This window comes from Sander vitreus, chromosome 22 (genome assembly GCF_031162955.1).
Source record: "Sander vitreus isolate 19-12246 chromosome 22, sanVit1, whole genome shotgun sequence".
In the NCBI taxonomy this organism is placed as follows: Eukaryota; Metazoa; Chordata; class Actinopteri; order Perciformes; family Percidae; genus Sander; species Sander vitreus.
In genome coordinates, this window is record NC_135876.1 from 5,557,923 (window position 1) to 5,578,336 (window position 20,414).

Below are 20,414 nucleotides of genomic sequence, written 5' to 3' on the forward strand. Positions count from 1 at the left end.
CCTCAGAAAACACAGTGGACCAACACCAGCAGATGACATGGCACCCCAAACCATCACTGACTGTGGAAACTTTACTGGACTTTAAGCAACGTGGATTCTGTGCCTCTCCTCTCTTCCTCCAGACTCTGGGACCTTGATTTCCAAAGGAAATGCAAAATGTACTTTCATCAGAGAACATAACTTTGGACCACTCAGCAGCAGTCCAGTCCTTTTTGTCTTTAGCCCAGGCGAGACGCTTCTGACGCTATGTCTTGTTCAGGAGTGGCTTGACACAAGGAATGCGACAGCTGAAACCCATGTCTTGCATACGTCTGTGCGTGGTGGTTCTTGAAGCATTGACTCCAGCTCCACTCTTTGTGAATCTCCCCCACATTTTTTAATGGGTTTTGTTTCACAATCCTCTCCAGAGTGCGGTTATCCCTATTGCTTGTACACTTTTTACTACCACATCTTTTCCTTCCCTTCGCCTCTCTATTAATGTGCTTGGAAACAGAGCTCTGTGAACAGCCAGCCTCTTTAGCAGTGACCTTTTGTGTCTTGCCCTCCTTGTGCAAGGTGTCAATGGTCATCTTTTGGACAGCTCTCAAGTCAGCAGTCTTCCCCATGATTGTGTAGCCTACAGAACTAGACTGAGGGACCATTTAAAGGCCTTTGCATGTGTTTTGAGTTAATTAGCTCATTTAGAGTGTGGCACCAGGTGTCTTCAATATTGAACCTTGTCACAATATTCTAATTTTCTGAGATACTGAATTTGGGGTTTTCATTAGTTGTCAGTTATAATCATCAAAATTAAAAGAAATAAAGCCTTGAAATATATCAGTCTGTGTGGAATGAATGTATACATTATACAAGTTTCACTTTTTGAATGGAATTACTGAAATAAATCAACTTTTTCATGATATTCTAATTATATGACCAGCACCTGTATATCTCTCTGCATTGAGATTGCCTCCAATGATGACAAGCCTTGTTTTTCCAGTGAGGGAGATGCCGCCCCACTCCATCACACTGCCTCCACCAAAAGGTGTTACTCTATTGGTGCGGCAATCACCATAGCGTTCTCCGTGTCTTTTCCACACTTTGACCCTACGATCCAACTGCCGTAGGCAGAATCTGGACTCATCACTGAACATAACGTTCCTCCACATGTTCAGGTTCCTGTGCGCGTGTTGCCGACACCAGCGCAAATGGGCCTGACGGTGAAGGGCAATGGCAGAGAAGATTTGGGCAAGTTTTTCATGGGCGTAACCCACATACTCAGCACTGCTGCTCATCCCACAAATGCATGTTCCTTACAAATGGGGCACCATTTGAAAGGGAACTAAACAGGCTTTCCAACAGTATAAGCTTTATTGCCAAAAAACATTGTTACCACAGAGAAATAATCTACCAAACACAAATTTCCTTACTTTTTGTACCAAGTTTATAAACCAAAGGCCCCCAACTCTATAAATGATCTGCGCCTCGCAAAAGACCTAAACACCTTTTACTGTCATTTCGAAAGATGAGTCAGCCTACAGGTTGGAAATTGACCACCTGGTGACCTGGTGCAGTCAGAACAACTTGGAGCTAAACGCTCTGAAGACAGTAGAGATGGTTTTGGATTTTAGAAAGGACTCAGCCCAACCCACCCCCATCACACTGGGTGACTCGCTGTGGAGTCCTTTCGCTTCCTGAGCTCCATCATCTCCCAGGACCTCATTATCAAAAAAGCAAAGCGGAGGATGTATTTCTTGCGGATGACGGTGCACTTCTACACGGCCATCACTGAGTCCATCCTCACCTGCTCCATTACCATCTGGTAGGTGCTTAGGACAAGGTCAGACTGCAGCGTATCATGCGCTCTGCTGAGAAGGTGCTTGGCTGCAATCGGCTGTCTCTCCAGGACCTGTACTCCTCCAGGATGCTGAGGCGGGCAGGAAAGATTGTGGCCGATCCCTCTCACCCCAGTCACAATCTCTTTGAACTTCTCCCCTCTGGCAGGAGGCTGCGGTCCATCACGACCAAAACCTCACGCCATAAAAACAGTTTCTTCCCCTCTGCAGTCAGCCTCATTAACAAGGCCCCTGAACCCCACTGACATTGACTCTCAATCCTACATTCTGTCCCCTGCACATTCTATACATCCTGAACTTTTGCACATTGCTCGACATTTGCACATCCTGCACTAATCCATACAGCCTCTTTTTCTTAATGGTAAATAGTTATATGTATGTGTTATTTGTTTCTGTATTTATTGTCAGTTTATTTCATAGTAATGTTTAATGTGTTTATGTATGCACCAACAGCCAAGGCAAATTCCTCGTAAGTGCTACTTACTTGCCAATAAAACTCTGATTCTGATTCTGAAATAAGAAAATGTACAAGTCATGAATGAAAAATGAAACAAAGGAAAAACATACTGTAACCTAGGACCAGGATCAGAGCAGAACATGACAATGAGTTAAGAGCTGGCGCTATTAATTATTATTATCCATTCACTCAGCACTTCTGTGCAGTGTAACAACAGCTTTTGGTCCCTGTACAAGCACAATTGTGACACACTGTGTCCGGCTGCTATTTGGCAAGAGGTAGTTCCAGCATCTAAATTCCACTAAAAACTACAAACTGTTGCTCTTACTTTTATATATGTACATTAATTAAACAGGAATATTTTTTGAGCTAAAAGCTACTGCTGTATAATTCTAGAGAAACAGAAACCTCTGAACCTTTTTTAATCACAAAACATGTATTGTAAAATGTAGTGTGTAAGGAAAACAGCACACTGGATGATGTAACAGCTGAGTGGAGTTTGGGCCTTCCGGCCATCCAATACTGAGTGCAGATCCAATCATTAACCAAGCAGGACAGAGCAATATAAAGCTGTACATCTAAACCTAAAAAGGTGTGCAACATGAGGATGAGATGATGACTGCAATCACAGAGATGTTATATGTTTGGAAATCAGACTTAGCAGCATGCACTTGATTGTAACATACAGCCACAATAACAGCAAACCACATTGTTGATGTGACTCCAGAGTAAGACTGATAGGTGTTGGTTCTTACTTGGAGGTAAGGCTTGGTCAGTGGCAGCAGGAAAATGGTTAAGGTCATGGCTGGGTCGCAGGACTGGAAGATGGCCAACAGGAGGGGAGAAGCCTGAGCCTACAGGACATCAGAGACACAGTACGGGATACATTACCATACTGCTGGGGATACACTATTCCACCTGGCAGATCAGGCAAAGGAAACTTATTTGGGATGCTGAGTGGGCTATATTATATATATTTGTCACCCATAACCATATCGTTTCTGGCTAATTTTCCCTAGGATCATATTAGGGAGTTTATTGAATTAAATTAAATTTGGTCTATCAACTGAGAATGTCTCTTTAGCTGCTAAATGCTCCATTATTGTCACTAGCTAGTCTCTAACTGCGCCTGTCTGCTGTTTGGTGCTGAGCATATAGTTTTTTTTACTGAACACAGCTGCCTGCTGCTGCTGGAAACAAGGTTGATAGGAGTGGTGAGACTGAAACAAACAGTAATTGTTGAGGGCTGTAAAACCAAAACAATGAGCCAAAAGAGGCTAACACAACAGCTGAGGGACACTGCAGACATAGTAATAAGTATCTGTGGGTTCATCACTACTAGGGACACCTTTCATTTAACAAAAAGTCATTTAGGTCATTGTTAAAAAACAAAATTCACTCTTAATACAAATGAGTTGTTAGCTGACGCATTTTTTGTGTTATTACCAAGCAGACACATAGTGTTATGCAATTACAACCGGATTAGATAAACCATTGATCAATGTAGGGACCTACAAAAATACAGCTAAATAAATGAATAAATGGTGTTTTATTTCATATCTGGGTAAATCCAATGAAAAATACTATTCCCATAATCCTTTGTTTTGTCATGAATTGTAATGTATTTCCAGTGGAGTAGCCTAATCCAAGCCAATATATTTTCTGTATAGTTAAACTCTTAGCCAATCAGGGATCACCTTTACGTTAGCTAACAGTCGTGTATGACGTGCAGTTTGGTGACTTGTTATCCCATAGTTTTAAAGTGCTCATATTATGCTCATTTTCAGGTTCATAATTGTATTTAGAGGTTGTACCACAATAGGTCTATGTGGTTTAATTTTCAGAAATACCATATTTTTGTTGTACTGCACATTGCTGCAGCTCCTCTTTTCACCCTGTGTGTTGAGCACTCTGTTTGCGCTACAGAGTGAGGCATCTCACTTCTGTTCCATCTTTGTTGGGAGTCGCACATGCGCAGTAAGTACTACTAGCCAGTCAGAAGCAGAGTATGAGGGAGTGCCATGCTAGCAGCTAGGCAAGCATTATAACATTATCCATCCATTCATCTTCGTCCGCTTATCCGGTATCGGGTCGCGGCAGCTCCAGCAGGGGACCCCAAACTTCCCTTTCCCGGGCCTCGGGGAAGACCCAGGACATGTTTGGAGCAGTTTTGAACAGTGTTTTCTGTTGGAGATGGTAAGTCCCTTTGGGGTGGACTTTGGGCTTTTTCACTTTGTAAACCTATAACATGCACAAAAAAGATATATATAACACAATAAAGGAAAGGTAAAAAGCCAAAAAGCATAATATGAGCACTTTAAGTGAAGTGCAGCCGGGTTCACAGCGTTTGTTGTTTTCACTAGCTTTGGAAAAGTGTTAACTGTAAACCGTGGACGTTTAAGCTAGCGCCATGGCAGCTTTCACCAGGGCCAGGAGAAATGAGGACTTCACTGGAGGACAGTGTTCACTAGAAAATGCATTTTCTACAGAAAATGCTTGTGAATGCTGAAAAGCTAAATTGTAGTGCTGTCAGTTAAACACATTATTAACGGCGTTACCGCAAACCCATTTTAACAGTGTCAAAGTTTTTTTATCGTGCGATTAACGTTCTTTTTGGCCTAGAAAACTTTGTAGTTTTTTTCACATGCTGTTGCAACAACTAGTAACGTTAGAAAAACTACAACACCACAGCGGATCTAGCTAGACCGGGAACAACAGGCACGCTGCACACACTTGTATGGGCTTACGGGCCGGCCAAAGAGTAGTACATACCTGCAAACTATTTATTTTGGGTGGGGGGGTCCAAGACCCTGTGCTAATACGGCACCGGTGCCTTAACGACCGTTATCGACTGAATAGCAACGCGGATTTCGGTGCCACTGAAATGCTTGCGCTTCTCTCTGATGCTCCGAAAACGGACGTTAGATGGAACTGAAACATCAACGCACGGGACGCTAGTCAACACTACACGTAGCAGCAGCTAACGTTAACCTACTGTTAGCTAGCAGCTGGAGTAAACACAGTTAAAATGCTGACAGCTAAACGGTGTAAAGTATTGAAAAAAAAACAAGCTACTGTCAGTGAAGATGATAACGATTAGCGTTCATTAGTTAACTAATACAAACATATACAAGGCTGTTTTTTTAATATTTAATGACATTGTATTTCACTGTAGAGGATTCTAACACCAGACTGTAGCTGCCGTTGTCTGAAAAACACAGCCTCAGCCTCACCAGCCTCGTGGTGCATTCAAAGTTATTGTATAATACCCTTTTCACATCCAGTGGTTCGCAGTTTTGTGCTCCTTTTTTTTTTAGATCAACTTTTTATTGATTTATATTTTTGGAACATACATTCAAACAAGACAAATACAATTGAACAAGGTGCTCCTTTTTTAATATATATATATATATATATATATATATATATATATATATTTTTTTTTTACTCGTTTGACAGCACTACTAAATTGCCAAAGCTAAACTGGATTGCTGGCTTACATGCGTAAGAAGAAGGTGAAGTTGTGGGAATCATGAAAAATGGTCTAATTAATACGGATGTCTGACCTTATCTGCATCAGGAAATTTCAATAAAGCAATATATTCACTCAAAGAAAAGGCATGCAGGGTAATGTATGCATTAAAAACCAAGCTGTTCAACATTAACATTCCAATTAGAATCTGGACAAAAATATTTTATAGTGTAATTGAACTACTCTATGGAAGTGAAATGTAGGGCCCACTCAGTAGATTGGAGCAGGACTCCTGGGCCAATAGATGCCCTCCACACTGAATTCTGTCAAAGAACTCTAAACCTTAAAAGTGAAACACCATATAACGCCTGTCAAGCAGAACTGGGACGGTACCCATTACTGCGAAACATACAGCGATAAGCTATAACATTTTGGGCATTGAATTTAGGTCAATTTATACTCCATTTCAAAGCGTCAAAGGAATAAAAACACAAGAGCTGAATCCTGAAAACCGTAAGCTGATGATGAAGCTAACTAACTAGGCTCCCGTTAGCACCTCAATGTTTAGAACATTGCAGAAATCAAAGTAGACTTAATTGTTATTTGACTTTAAACAGAGAATATAAACTGGCTGAGTAACTGCACACTGTCAGAGATACGAAGCAGAGACGGATCCTGACTAAATACAGGCTCAGTGACCACCAACTGGCTGTAGAGACAGGAAGATTTAGACAGACAGGTTAGAGAGAGAGACAGGCTCAGTGACCACCAACTGGCCATAAAAACTCAGACAGACATGGCGGCCCAGAGAGGAGCGTATATGTGTTCACAGGTTAGGTAGAAACAGAGATGCACCTCCTTCTCCACTGTGAAAAGTTCTCTTCACTAAGAGATTTACACTTTGGAAAAATAGCAAACTTCCCAATGTTAACACTCTCTTAGGCTGGGGCGGATTGGGACAAAAATTCAGCCCTGACACTGTAGGCATAATAGATAGTCAATTCAACTTTATAAGCTGGAATGTTAAAGGTTTAAATCACCCTGTCAAAAGAAGGAGAGTGCTCTCACACATCAAACAACTTAAAACACCAATTGCTTCTTTGAACGCTTTTTCTCTTGCTTACCTGATCTGAGCTCATACTCCCTTATACTGTGGGGGGGGGGGGGGGAAGACTTTAATTACTGGTTAGATCCTGTGCTAGATAGATATTCTCTAAATCCTGGTACAATGAGTAAATAAGCCTCTCTTATTCAGTCATTCTTAACCAATTATGCTATATAAGACGTTTGGCGCTGTCTTCACCCAAACGGAAGAGAATATTCATTGTTTTCACATGTTCATCATACATTCTCAAGAATCGATTACTTCTTAATCATTGTTGCTCTTGCGAGTATCAAAGTATAGTTATCTCAGACCATGCCCCCGTTGTACTCTCTATGGCCCTCCCTGGCCTCCCCCAAACAATACGACTTTGGCGCTTTAATTCAACCCTACTTTCAGATAACAATTTTGGGAATGGAGGAACAGAGAGCTTTCTTTTTACGTACAAACATGTCACCCGAAACCTCCAGCTTGGTTGTTGGGATGCTTTAAAAAGCCTACCTCAGGGGACAAATTGTTTCCTACTCTGCCAACATGAAAAAGAAGGCCAGTAAAGACAGACCAGATCTAGTCAACCAGATCAAAACAACAGACCAGCAATATGCTGAACTTCAGACTAAATACGACCTTCTCTCAATACATCTAAATGAATTGAATTGAACTCCTGATGAGCAAAAGCTTGTTCTACATTCATGGTGACAAACCTGGAAAGCGTTTAGCTAATCAGCTGAGGGGCCTTAAAGCTTAACAGTTCATAACCAAAATACGCACAGAAGACAGGAGTGTCACCTCCAAAATTAACGATAAATTTAGAAATTTTTACTCTCGCGTCTATGCTTCTGAAGCTCTTAATGATAACACATTGATAGAAAACTTCCTATACGATTTAAATATGCCCATGATTTCTTCTGATAGCAAAGCAAAACTAGATCAGCCTATATCACAAGAGGAAATAGCTACTGTAATCTCCTCCTTGCAATCTGCAAAATCCCCAGGACTCGACAGGTTCCCTGCAGAATTCGTTCCTCGTTCCTCAATTACGTATTACTCTTATTGCAAAGAAAGGCAAGGATCCAACAGTGTGCTTCCTACAGGCCAATCTCTCTTTTGAATGTTGACGCTAAACGTTTGGCTAAAGTTATTAACCGTAAGTTAGAACATTCTTCCTTCAATTATCTCTGAGGATCAAACCGGCTTTGTAAAAACTTGTCAACTCTATTTTAATAAACACCGTCTTTTTAATATCATATTCTTGCTCCAATACAGTACCAGAGTGTGTCCAGAAAAAGCGTTTGATCCTGTGGAGTGGACATATTTGTTGGCAGTACTACAGAAATTTGATTTTGGACTGTGCTTTATCAATTGGATAAAACTATTATATCCAGGCCCTACTGCTTCAGTTCATACCAACTCTTAAAAGTCACAACCTTTCAACCTCCAACGGGGAACTCGTCAAGGGTGTCCCCTGAGTCCACTTCTTTTCGATCTTGCCATAAAGCCCCTCTCAATTGCCTAGCTCCCCAGACATCTGGAGGAGGGGGGTTGAACATAAAGTGTTGCTTTACGCAGATGACCTTTTAGTTCTCATATCAAACCCACCCCTTTAAAATGGTGAAAAGCAAGTTCACTTACCTTGGTATTATAGTTGAAAAAAACAATATAAAGGCCTTTTTAAATAAAACTTCCTCTCTCTGTTTCATCATGTTAAACAATGTTTAGTACAGTGGTCACCTTTATCTACATCCCTTATCAGTGGTATTAATTATATTAAAATGACCATCCTTCCAAAGTTTTTATACCTTTTTCAATCACTACCAGTTTTCATCCCTAAATCTTTGATCTGCTGGACTCAGTTTAAGCTCCTACATATGGAGGGGCAAATGACCTCAACTTCAAAAAAATGCATCTCAAAAAATCTAAACACAATGATGGCATGGCACTTCCCAATTTTCAGGTGTACTACTGGGCGGTTAATATTCACGTTCTCACACTTTGGACACATTTCCATGGTCGGACTGACACTCCAGAGTGGGTAGCTATGGAGCTGAATTCGGTCCACAACCTCTCTATCTTGGCCCTGCTTAGATCACGCCCTCTCCCTTTACACATCTCATCAATCAATTACCCAGTTATCAAACATAACTTGAAAATTTGAGATCAGTTCAGAAAACATTTTCGCTTACTCAGTTTCTCTCTCCTACGCCAGCTATGGTGCGTAGTTTCTGTCGCCCCCATGAGGAAATCTAAGTAATGACAACAACACTGTTGGCGCATCCACATGATACAAGCCCTCCATTATCGCGCATGTGGCCCCACCCCTCCTCGATGCAATTGCTAGTAGCTAAGGAGGACACGGAGGATTAAAGAAACATGATGGACTCTTCAGAAGAGGTAATTATCTTCACTTGAGTTTCTGTGGGGGAAAGTCAACGGACACCACAATCTTCTGAACATAGCCATACTGAGAAATACAGAGAGAGTTGTGTGGAGCTGATAGTCTTAATTAGCTTTGTAGCAACTCATTTGGCAATGGCTTGAATGTAACGCACGTTTATCAATATCAAAAAGTTACGCACTAAAGCTTTAAGTCCTATTCTGTTATGATCCTGTGTTTGGTTCTGGTTTTGTTGGTGTTTTTTAGTTTTTCAGCTGGAAGTGTTGTCATTATATAAAGGCTTTGACCCAAGTGGGAAAATCAATGACATCCAGCATGTCACTGTGAGCAGAGCAGAGCAAGGTGACTATGGTTATGGAAATCTATGTTGTCAGGTCCTTTTCATAATGTAAGCCTATGTGAAACTCGACAAAAACTTAATAGGCCTATGTAAAGGCCTATTAATCAGTCTTTAAATTGTGAATTACAAAACTCATTCAACTCATAACATTATTGCTCTGCCTTTCTTTCATAGTTGAAACTGCAGAGAAAGAAAAACAGGAAATGTTGGGAGAGAGAGGGTGTTATGACATGCCAAAGACATGACAAAGATCCCTGGCTTGAATCTTACCTCCATTATAGTTATGTGATATGCGCCTTAACCATTCGGCTACCAGGATGGCCTGTAGAAGTAATTTTAAAAAGTAGGGGTGTGCAAAAAAGTCGATTCATATTCGAATCACGATTCAAGCTCTACCAATTCAAAATCGATTCGCAGAATTCCAAAAATCAATTCATATTTAAATATTTTTGTCTACTGCAATCACATGGGAAAAGTAACTACATTTACATACTGTGAATAGTTTTTTAAATCGAGAATCGTTTTTGAATCGTGAGCCTAAAAATCGATATCGAATCGTGACATTTTCTGAATCGTGCACCCCTATTAAAAATTCTTTTAAATTTTACTTTTTGTTAAAAAATTTCATATCATGACTGTCTGGATCAACGCCAGATTTCCCTCACCTCCCGCTTTCATTGTGTTTACGTTCTAAAAAGGCCTGCTTGGTTCTTTCTGGGAATGATTGTAAAGATTTACAATATGTGGTTACACTTTCCTTGAAGGTATCTACATATAAGTGACATGACACTGTCATGAACGTGTCATAAACATTATAAACGAGTCATAAACGTTCATGACATAACGCTTCTTTTAGTAAGTGTCATTCGGTTTGTCTCATGACAAGTTATGGTTAGGGTTAGGGTTAGAGTTAGGGTTAGGGTTCATGTGTCATGACAGTGTCATGTGTTCATGACAGTGTCACGTCACTCTTATGTAGATACCTTCAAGTAAAGTGTTACCGAATATGTTTATGGCATTGACTCTTTGACAGATTGATGGAGATTTGCTATGGACAAAATACACAGTGATATACTGGTAAGAGCAAATTACGTTTAACCATGTATCCAGATTATTTAAATAGCTTACTTTACTGTATTGTGTGAACAGTTAAGTTCATTAAAAATTGTAATTGGCATTTTCTTTTGCAGAGTGCTCCACCAAAACAAGTTCCTCCCCAAGACCATTTTGCAGAGCTACTGACAGCTTTCGTGAATTGAAAAATGTGTAAGCAGTGTGCCACCTAAAACTTTAATTATATAAATCCCGCTAAAAAAATAGTAGGGGTCTAACTGGCCAAACTCTTGCCAAAACATAGCAGCAGACTAATTGAACCTCTAGTTGTTGTATTGATGTGCATGTTTAAGTTTTAACACAGAATGAACCTTAGACTTTAGGAGACAACGAATACGAAGGTCATGCTTTATCTCACCAATGTTGTTTCTATCACTAGGCCCTGCCACAGCTGGCTCCCCCTGGTCTCCTCTCCTGGTCTCCTTCAAGCTCCCCGTCCTCCTCTCTCCTTCTGCCCCGCCCACCTTCTGTTCCTCTGACATGTGCCCATCAGGTACCGACTCAAAGGCGCTCTCGTCATCTTCATCTTCATCCTGGGAGGAGAACACAGTGCTGCAGGAGAGTCTGTTGCTGTCAACTGAGGAGAGGCGGGTGTGGCTGCAGAAGCGACTCCTTTCCTCGTAGCCCGAGTTGCATGACGTGCTGTAACACGAAGTGCTGTAGCAAGAGGTGCTGTAGCAGGAGGTGTCGCAAAACTCACACTCGTTTTCACCCGGATGTCTGTGGGTGCTCCCACCAACTGTTCTTCCTCCTCCGTTACTGGAACCCACCTCCTCCAGGCAGGAGGGAGAGATCCTCCTGTCTGCTGTATGTCCTCCTCCCTCACCTTCCAGGAGCTGGTTCAGCTCAGAGAGGCGTTCAATGGAGAGGCTGCGGGGTATGGAGCGACGGCAGCAGGGGCCTAGACACTCTGGGACCTGCAGGAATACACAGATATTTTAAAGAGGAAATAAATAAAGCTTTTTAATCGCAGTGCAGGGCAAAAATTATTTGGCCAGATATTGCTGGCTTTCCCAGACATAAAAGTCAACATGCTTTTATTCCTATGGTATAGACCATTTGTTCGTAAAAGGCCATTTTAAAGCTTAGATTTAGGTTGGTGCATTGCCAACTTTGTAAAAAACTGGAGATGGACATTTCGAGTAGAAGTACTTTACCCTTACAAGTAAGTAAGCAATTTTCTATAGAAAATACTTTTACACTTTACTATGGTATTTGGACACTGTCATTGCGCTACTGTTAATTATTTATGCCTGTTTTGTCTCCTCATGCCTCTGTATACAGTAGAAGAATGGCTTAAGCTACAGTCAGATTCAGATGAAAAAAACCATTCCTGGCCTCACTTTTTTTCTTATTCTTTTGGCAGAGAAAAACTAAAGTTTTAAAAGATATTTCACTTTAAAGACCCCTCTTTTGTTTTTTTCTTATTTTATGTCATATCTTACGCTGTTACAATGTCGGATGTTTATATTAAACGTGTCTAAAGCTTCAAATAATGAGATCAAAGTTATCCCCGTGAGCTGGAGCTGGCCGATAAATCAATGTCGTAAATGAAATCAAATTTATAGATTATTATTTAGGACAATGTTTATCAAATGAAAATCGATTTTCCCTTGGGTAATTAGAGTATGGAACCTCTGAGCTCCCGTAGGTCATAGTAATGTAGTGTTGGTGACGTGTGGTGAGGTTTTGTTCCAGTGCTCTGCACAGATCTGACAATTCGTGAAATGGTCACGTAATTTAATCTATTGATTCGTATTCTTTTTTTTGTGATGGTCAGCACGTTTTTTTAAACTAATGTATTTCAATGGGAAGCATCTTTCGTGATCACAGCACGATTCATTAAGAGCGACTACGGTAGCGAGTAGTATGAAAGCCCGAAAATCCGCATAGCGGGGTTGGTTGGTGGTGGTGGATGGGTCAAACAACACAGGACTTTCACCAAGGAGACCGGGGATCGTGTCCCGCGTGTCACGTTTCCTAAACTCAACCGTCGCTTTCTTCTTTTCCTAAACCCAACCGTCGCTTTCTTCTTTTCCTAAACCCAACCGTACTGCTGTTGTCCCGAGTGTCAAAGAAACGTAAGCCCACCCACAACCTTTTCCTTAACTTAAGGGGCCGTGTTCATTTCACGGAATTCTGTGAGATCAGGTTGTAAAAAACGTGCTGACCATCACGAAAAAAAAAACAAGATAAACATGTCCGTGTACACAAATCAATAGATTAAATTACGTGACTACGGCTGGCTAGCTGGTGTACCTGAGAGGGAGACTGGGTTGTATCCTCCTCTTCCTCATTCTCTTGCCCCTCCTCTTCTTTGGAGTTTTTAAGTGTTGGTGATGTGGAGGTGGTGTCTTGAGTAGTGCTTGTATCTCCGGTCTCCTCCTCCTCTTGGCTGGGTGCTCTGTGTTGGGCCGAGGGTAGACTGTGAAGGAGGTGGTGAATCCGGATGTAGTGGGATCGGGGTGTCTCCGGCTCACCGCAGGCCGACGCGATCACCGTTTCCAGCTCAGACACCGGAAGGGAGCAGGGACGGTTTCTGCGTCGTGAGGGAGCATGGGAGATGTAGTTTGAGAAGAAGGATTGGCAGGTGCAGGGTACGCAGCTTCTTTCTTCTCCCTCTGTCACCTCCTGTTGGGCCCTTTCAGTTTGTTCCACAGAGGCCTCCTGGGCTGTGATGTTTGTTGATACTACTACAGGATTGTCAGAGTTTGGCATTGGCTGTGTTTCCTTCCCAACCTTATTTTCTTCTACCGCCACCTCCTCCTCAACTTGTGGTGCAGACTCTGCTCTATTGTCTTCCTCATCTCCCCCATTCTGCCTGTCCTTCTTTCCTTCCTCCTCTTCCCCCTCTCCACTGTTCTCGTCCTGCTGTTCAGCCAAGGCCCCCTCCTCCTGCTCCCCCTGTGGCTCTGTAGATGGGGGCTCCTCCCCCACTGTGTTCTCCACAGTTTCTTGCTCATCTGTTGTCGCCTCAGCCTCCTCCGTCTCAGAACGATGGACCATCTCAGGTGTGGAGGCTTCCTCTGTGGAGGCTGGCGGCACCAATGTCTCGGGGTCAGAGGGCGCATCCAGAAGGAGGTCAGGCATGTCAGGTCCCACACTTGTTGTGTCATCATCATGTGCATGAGCAGCATAGTTGTCATTTGCTGCAATTCCCCCATCAGCACAGGCTGACTCTATGACAAGGGAGACCTCCTCATCATCTAAAAAGAGAGCACATGTTAGATGTCCACTAAACTCACTTTTGAGAGTTAGTGCCATTGAATTGGGTTGCGTTTACCATATTAGGAGAAGAGAAGGGTATGTATGGACTTATCTAACTCTGGGGGTTACGGTGAATAAGCTAAAGTCCCAAAAAGTCGCCGTGTTCCTTTAAAGCCAGATAAGGAATTTCAATAATCTAAAAAAACATTCAAAACCTCCTTCTTGTTATTAACCAATGTTAAGAGGCATATTCAAATGCTTAAAATGTCCTGTATAAGCTTGTCAGAGGATGTTTGATTTATGTTGCTGATTTAATTATGTGTTTAGAATGTCTTGTACCTGACATATTATGCAATGTTGGGTTATGATTAAATGTAAGGTATAAGGTATCATAGTGATGAAAAAGTGTGTCACAATTGTGCGTAAGGTATAACATTTAATACTACTTAATAGTTAGTCTGAGGTGATCAAGTTTTCCCAAGAATTAAAGAAGAGCCGCTGGCCAACTGTGTCTCCTCCAGACCACCTCCTGGAGCAGCAGTTAAAGCTGCTGGGTTTTCATTGATTTCTTTTGTCTGCCCTTTTCGCTTCCTGCCTTTTTTTGCTTAGCCTTTTGTCCGCTTAGTCTAGTCCTATTTAGTACAAGCATTTTGTGAGAAAAAGGGGCAAATCTCCCACAAATTGCATCAGAAAATCTGACAAATGTTTATCACTCATAAAAGTCTCCTCTATAACATATTAAACACAAACAGTTATGCTTGTCACCGCTCTTAATAATGCTCCATGAACCAGCCCAGCTGAAACAAGGAGCACGATGCAGAAAGAGTGGGTCCAAAGCAAGACATTGAAAACCATTTTAAACTTTAAGTCATGTTGGGACTGAGCTAGGAAGGTGGAGGACGGGGTGGTGGAGGCAAAGCCTTTCCAGCAGCAGTGAGTGAAGCAGCTCCGTGTAGCAGGGATCAGTGAGGAGGGAGTCACATTTAAAAGGACCGCCTTGATGTGGGAGTGGCTGTGAATGGTGTGTGTCTGATAGGAATGATAATTCAATCAGCGAGCGTATGACTTCCGTGTCCTGCATGAACTAATGCTATGCTTAATTTATACAGCGCTATAATTATACATTATACACTATAATACACAAAATACACATTATGCATGTGTGTATAATGCAATATAGACACAGGCTTCATAGAAAGAGTTTGCATGACAAATTAATAAATCATGTGCATGAATTACAGATTTGTGCTCTTGAATAATAATTACCTCAGTAACATGGCACTGAGCAGCGATAATACAACAATGTTGTATTATCTTGGACATCCCTTAAACAAACGCTAAATTGTCAACACTGTGTTTAATGCTATGCTATGTTAATGTGTGCTCACAATGTATTGATTCAAGGGTACAAATTAGTCATTTGTGACCATGGATCAGTCATGTGAGAGGACAACTCCTAAATTGGTGCACATATTTTCTTGTTCTTCCATGACACCTGCTAGGCTTTGTAGCACTAATCACTTAAATCGTTTGATTATTGCATAGTTGACCTCCCCTGTTGAAAACTCACAAGTTCTATTTGAAGGAAGCAAGTTGATATGTTCACAGTTACTCGTTAGGGACAGGCATCATAAGATGTTTTAAAGCTTGTATTTTAGAATGTAAAACCCAATGTCAAATGTGCTTATCGTAGTCCTTTTGAATTCCTTATCAAATCTGATTAGGTTCTGCTTTAAGGTACAGTAGGTAACTAAAGTAAGAAATACATGAAACTCAAAGATTAAACTGAAATCTGTATGCTGCAATGTTATATTGCATAGTGGATGTTTAACATTATTTAGCTACAGCTGATATAATCTGCTGAGAGCCACGGCTGGAATTTCATCTCTTAAAGCAATGGCTGGAGCAAACTAAAAATAAGAAACCTGCTGCCAAACTCTACCTCTTATCCTTTTTACATTACATGGTTATTATAAACAGATATTTAATTACCTACAATCAAATACTTCAGGAATTACATGTACAGATAATAGTACATGTGTATGAATCCCCAGTGATTTCTTTAAAGCTTCAAAGTTTAAAACATTTTCCTACAGAGAGACAGTTGACATGAGAGCTTAACAGCTGAGGGAAGATCGCAGGATTCATAATATGTCCCTTTGTACCTGGGTGCATGGAAGAAGTCAGCTCAAAGCGGAACTGCAGCTGGCCGCAGACATGATCTGTCGGCAACCTGCGACCCAGCGAATAACTCACTACCCGATCCCTGCAGGCAAAAAACAAAGACAGGCAGAGAAAAAGAGAAAAGAGTAAATGGGTATTCAATACAAGTGCAGCGACACAGGAAGAAGAATTGGATAATTGAAATATAGCTAATGAAATCATAGCTAAAATCAGATTGTCACATGGAAGTTACACTGGCAATAACCACACCAGTGTACTGTATTTGAGAAGCTTCCACAGCTCTATAGACTCAATCATAGAGCACAATAGTAATATTTTTGACTGATGGCGCGTACAGTCCTACTGCACTCATCTTCACACATCTTACACATCCACTACATAAATGTGCATGGTGTGTGTGTTTTACCCAATGGCATGTTTTTCCAGTAGCCTCTGGACAGGTACAGAGAGCTTTCCAAGGAAACGCTTGATGATTGGCCGACTCTTGGCAAACTTATCCTTAACCTCAATCTCCAGGGCGTCAGTGGGCAGAGATACGAAGTTAAACCTCTGGAGAAACAGACAGAAGAGAGAACATCATTAGAATTAAACCACTCAGTGTTATTGGATTGGGATGATGTTTGATAGTTGTTAATGCACTACAGTTTCACTATTATATCATATACAGTACACTCATACTAGCCTTTAATACAGAAAAGCCTACAAGGACTCATTTGGAACTAATTTGCAGTAGAGCATATGTATTGTATGAAACATAATGTAGCCTGGATTATGCTCTTTTACCAACATGACAAGGAAAAACATTTATATTTACTACCAAGACAAATGTATCTGTAAAACATTTAATCAATGCAAAAAAAATATCTAAACTCAATGTCTTTGTCTATGTTGCGGTTAAGGTTAGTGGTCTTGGTTAAATATTTAAAAAAGTGCATGGCTATAGCCATGCTAGCAGCTCTGTGAGGCTTTTCTTACTTCTCATTATTATTTTGGACAAAACTCAAACTAAACTAGTTTTAGTTTAGTTTTTATTCGTTTTAGTGTATTTTAGTCTTTTTTGTAATATGGGATATTTGTCAGGGCCAAGATTCAAAAAGGTCAGAAAAAGTACTGTGTAATAATAACTCAACAAAAACATCATACAATTTTAGAAATATGTATTCACAATGTATTCAACAATAACACCGGTACATAAAATGTACATATGGTCATAAATATGTAAACAGTCTACACAAGACGCCGCAGTAAGTGCAAAATGTCTTATACATTTGCCAAGAAAAAAAGTAAATAGACATAGACTAAAGAAGACAGACATTAACAGGTGTTTTGAACTTTGGTCCGAGTAAAGTGGTGAACTTTTTGAAGTCAATTGACTCACACAGTTGTGGAGACATTCCAGTATCGATACAAACTATTAACCCACACTTCCTCCCGCTTGTGGTGTTCCTGCGTATGTACTAACCAGCAGCTATCGGGTCGCCAGTGAAAGCAAATTTGTGGGATTTTTCCCTTTAATAAATTGTCCACATTTTGACCACCTTCCATTGCAAGGCACTTGCTTTTCTCTGACAGACATAAGTCATAATCAAATAGGACGCTTTCTTCAGACTTTTGGTACCACCTTGACGTTTCCGCCGATTCATCACTAGAAATGCAACTCTAGCAAGTATTCCACTATCACTAACATTATCCACATTCATATTTAGATGCAAAAACTGATATATCCAGCTAAAAAAGCCAGATGGAAAGACAAGGGGAGAGCACAGAAACCACCAGAGGGAGACCAGCACCCTCGCTCCTCTTGTCAGGGACGGAGTGGAAATTGGACGTCGACCTGGGCAGGCGGCTCCACTTTCCAAGGGAGTTCTGAAGCACTACACTGCGACCAGACATGGTGCTCTGGTCAGCAGGGATTAAATCAGCGCTGCTGGTGGAACTGACTGTGCCATGGGAGGAAGGGGTGGAGGCAGCCCATGAAAGAAAGCCAGCGAAATATGGAGACCTGGTTGCCGAGTGCCGGGAAGAAGGATGGAGCACGAAACTCAAAAATTACACGAACATTACACCTTCTCCGAGACCTAGAGCTATGAGGCAAAGAGCTACACCAAATCATGAGGGAGCTCTCAGAAGAGGCAGTGACAAGATCTGGTTCCCTGGGGGGTTGTCAGGGAGACCTCCCTGGTCACTGCCCCGCTACTATAAGCTGTTCCAGGACAAGGGGTGAAACATCATTGACTTGTGATCCCCGGCTGATGACCCCGCAGCTAACCAGACAGGCACCGGTGCTAGGCTCTACCTGTTTAAAGTGATGTATCTCTGGAAACAGTGACTACTGTGAATAGGGCAGTGAGAGTCCAGGAAAGACTTGAGGACAACCAGGAAGTACTGTTGACAGCGAGATAGACCGCAGTGGGAGCAGGGGGGCTAGTAACCCTTTCGTGCTATTTTACCAAGGGAGACACCCTAAACAACTACAAAGCCTATACAAAAGAAAAAGCCTGAATGCCCTCTGAGAGGCGGGATGGAAGATGGGCCTTCACACTGCATGTTTCCACCATCTGGCAGCAACTGAAAGTAGGAATCGCAATGGGATGTTCCATCTCCCCCATCCTCTTTGTTGCTGCCTTCAAAGTGATCCTGATCGGAGCAAGGCTGGTGGTTGGCAGAGTTCGTTTGCCAGCTGGACGGAGGCTCCCTCCTCTTAAGGAGCTCCATGGATGACATCACATGCCTCCTCCAAACTGCACCGTACACGGCACGGCTCCTGAAGAGACTAGACGTGCTGGTCTCTTGGGCCAGGATGAATTGCAAGGCTGGAAAATCAAGGAGCTTGTCCCTGCGAAAAGGGGACACCTTCACCATCGGAGGAAAAAACATTCTCCGCATTGTAGACTAGCTCATCCGAAGTCTGGGAAGGCCCTATTCATCCAGCCTCTCAGACAAGGAGGTGGGGAAGACAGCCTTCCGCAGCTGTCAGCAAGCCTGGCCAAGATCAACGCAAGCCAGTTACCTGGAAAGTACAAGGTGTGGTGCTTCAGCTTCATCTTGTACCCAAGGGTAATGTGGCCGCTGAAGCTGTGAGATCACCTCTACAGCGGTGAGCAGGATGGAAGCCAAAGCCAACTCTTTCCTCCAGAAAGAGTCTCCCAAGGGGCCTTAAAACTGCAGTTACCCTTAAAATCAATTACGCTGGGATATAGGCAAGAGAAGGCAAGGCTGGTGATGGAGCTGAGGAACTCTGCAGATGCATGCCCATGTGGAGACAGGGAGGAAATGGAGGGCAGAGGAAGAAGTCCAGAAAGCAGCGGGCAAGCTGAAACACCAGGAGGTTGTGGGCATAGTCCAAACAGGACGGACAGGGTTGGGATGGAACGATCCATTCATCTTGTGGTCCAGAGCCAGCAAAAAGGAGAGGAAGGACCTTGTTATTGCCGAGGTGACAAGGATGGCACAAGAAGAGTACACGGTCAAAGCTTTGGCTCATGGGCAACAGGGACAATGGACAGTGTGGGAAGGGGTGCTGAGCCAGGGAGTTAGCTGGGAAGACATATGGAAGCTGCCACAAGCCCGACTCAGTTTCCTGATTAGGGCAACCTACAACACCCTGCCCTCCCCTCGCAATCTGCACCAGTGGCTGGGAACAGAGCAAGCCTGCGACCTCTGTGGGACCACCAACGCCTCTATGCAACACATCCTGGCAAGCTGCAGGACTGCTCTGACACAGGGCAGGTTCAGGTGGAGGCATGACCAGGTGCTCAGGAGGCTGGCAGAGGTGGTGTAGCGAAAGAGGCAGGAAGCAAGCTGAGGGAAGCAGATGGAAACCCAGCAGTGAATCCACCTAGGCCTACGAGGCAAAGATCTACACAAAACCACGAGGGAGCTCTAAGAAGAGGCAGAGAAGGCCAGCTTCTGGTTATGGCTGAGTAGGTGTGACAAGATCTGGGGAGCTAGCAGCTCCTCAGGAGAAATGGAAGAAGAAAATATGTCTGTTGCTTTTTACTTGTTCCCTTCTTGGTTTCTCGACTGGTTGTTGACATAAGTGTAGTGCTAATACAGTAATAAAAGATGCGAGTGCAAAGATTTTGAAGTGCAAGTTTCACATACCCTGGGGGCTAAGCCCCCCATCTTTTAATCCTAGTGACGTTCCTGCCGCCAGCTCTATTTAAAAAAAACTGCAGCTTATTTCATTTGGGCATACAAGTCAATCATATGTGGCCTGTCCACAACTCCTGGACATTGTCAGCATTGGGTATTTAAATGTAGCATTAGAAATTATTACTCATATCCAAATTAAAAAGCCTTTTAAACA

General features: G+C 42.3%; 1 protein-coding gene across 1 annotated transcript in view; it reads right to left on the bottom strand.

Annotated features, from left to right (window-relative positions):
* The window catches only part of hecw1a (HECT, C2 and WW domain containing E3 ubiquitin protein ligase 1a), an 85,784-nt gene that overhangs the window by 36,991 nt on the left and 28,379 nt on the right, over positions 1-20,414 (bottom strand). Inside the window, exons 7-11 of the mRNA XM_078281051.1 lie at positions 16,512-16,654; positions 16,087-16,187; positions 12,974-13,920; positions 11,073-11,631; positions 3,048-3,146 (exon numbers count right to left, since the gene is read on the bottom strand). Coding sequence (XP_078137177.1) covers positions 3,048-3,146; positions 11,073-11,631; positions 12,974-13,920; positions 16,087-16,187; positions 16,512-16,654 — 1,849 coding nt within the window. The remainder of the gene's footprint in view (positions 1-3,047; positions 3,147-11,072; positions 11,632-12,973; positions 13,921-16,086; positions 16,188-16,511; positions 16,655-20,414) is intronic.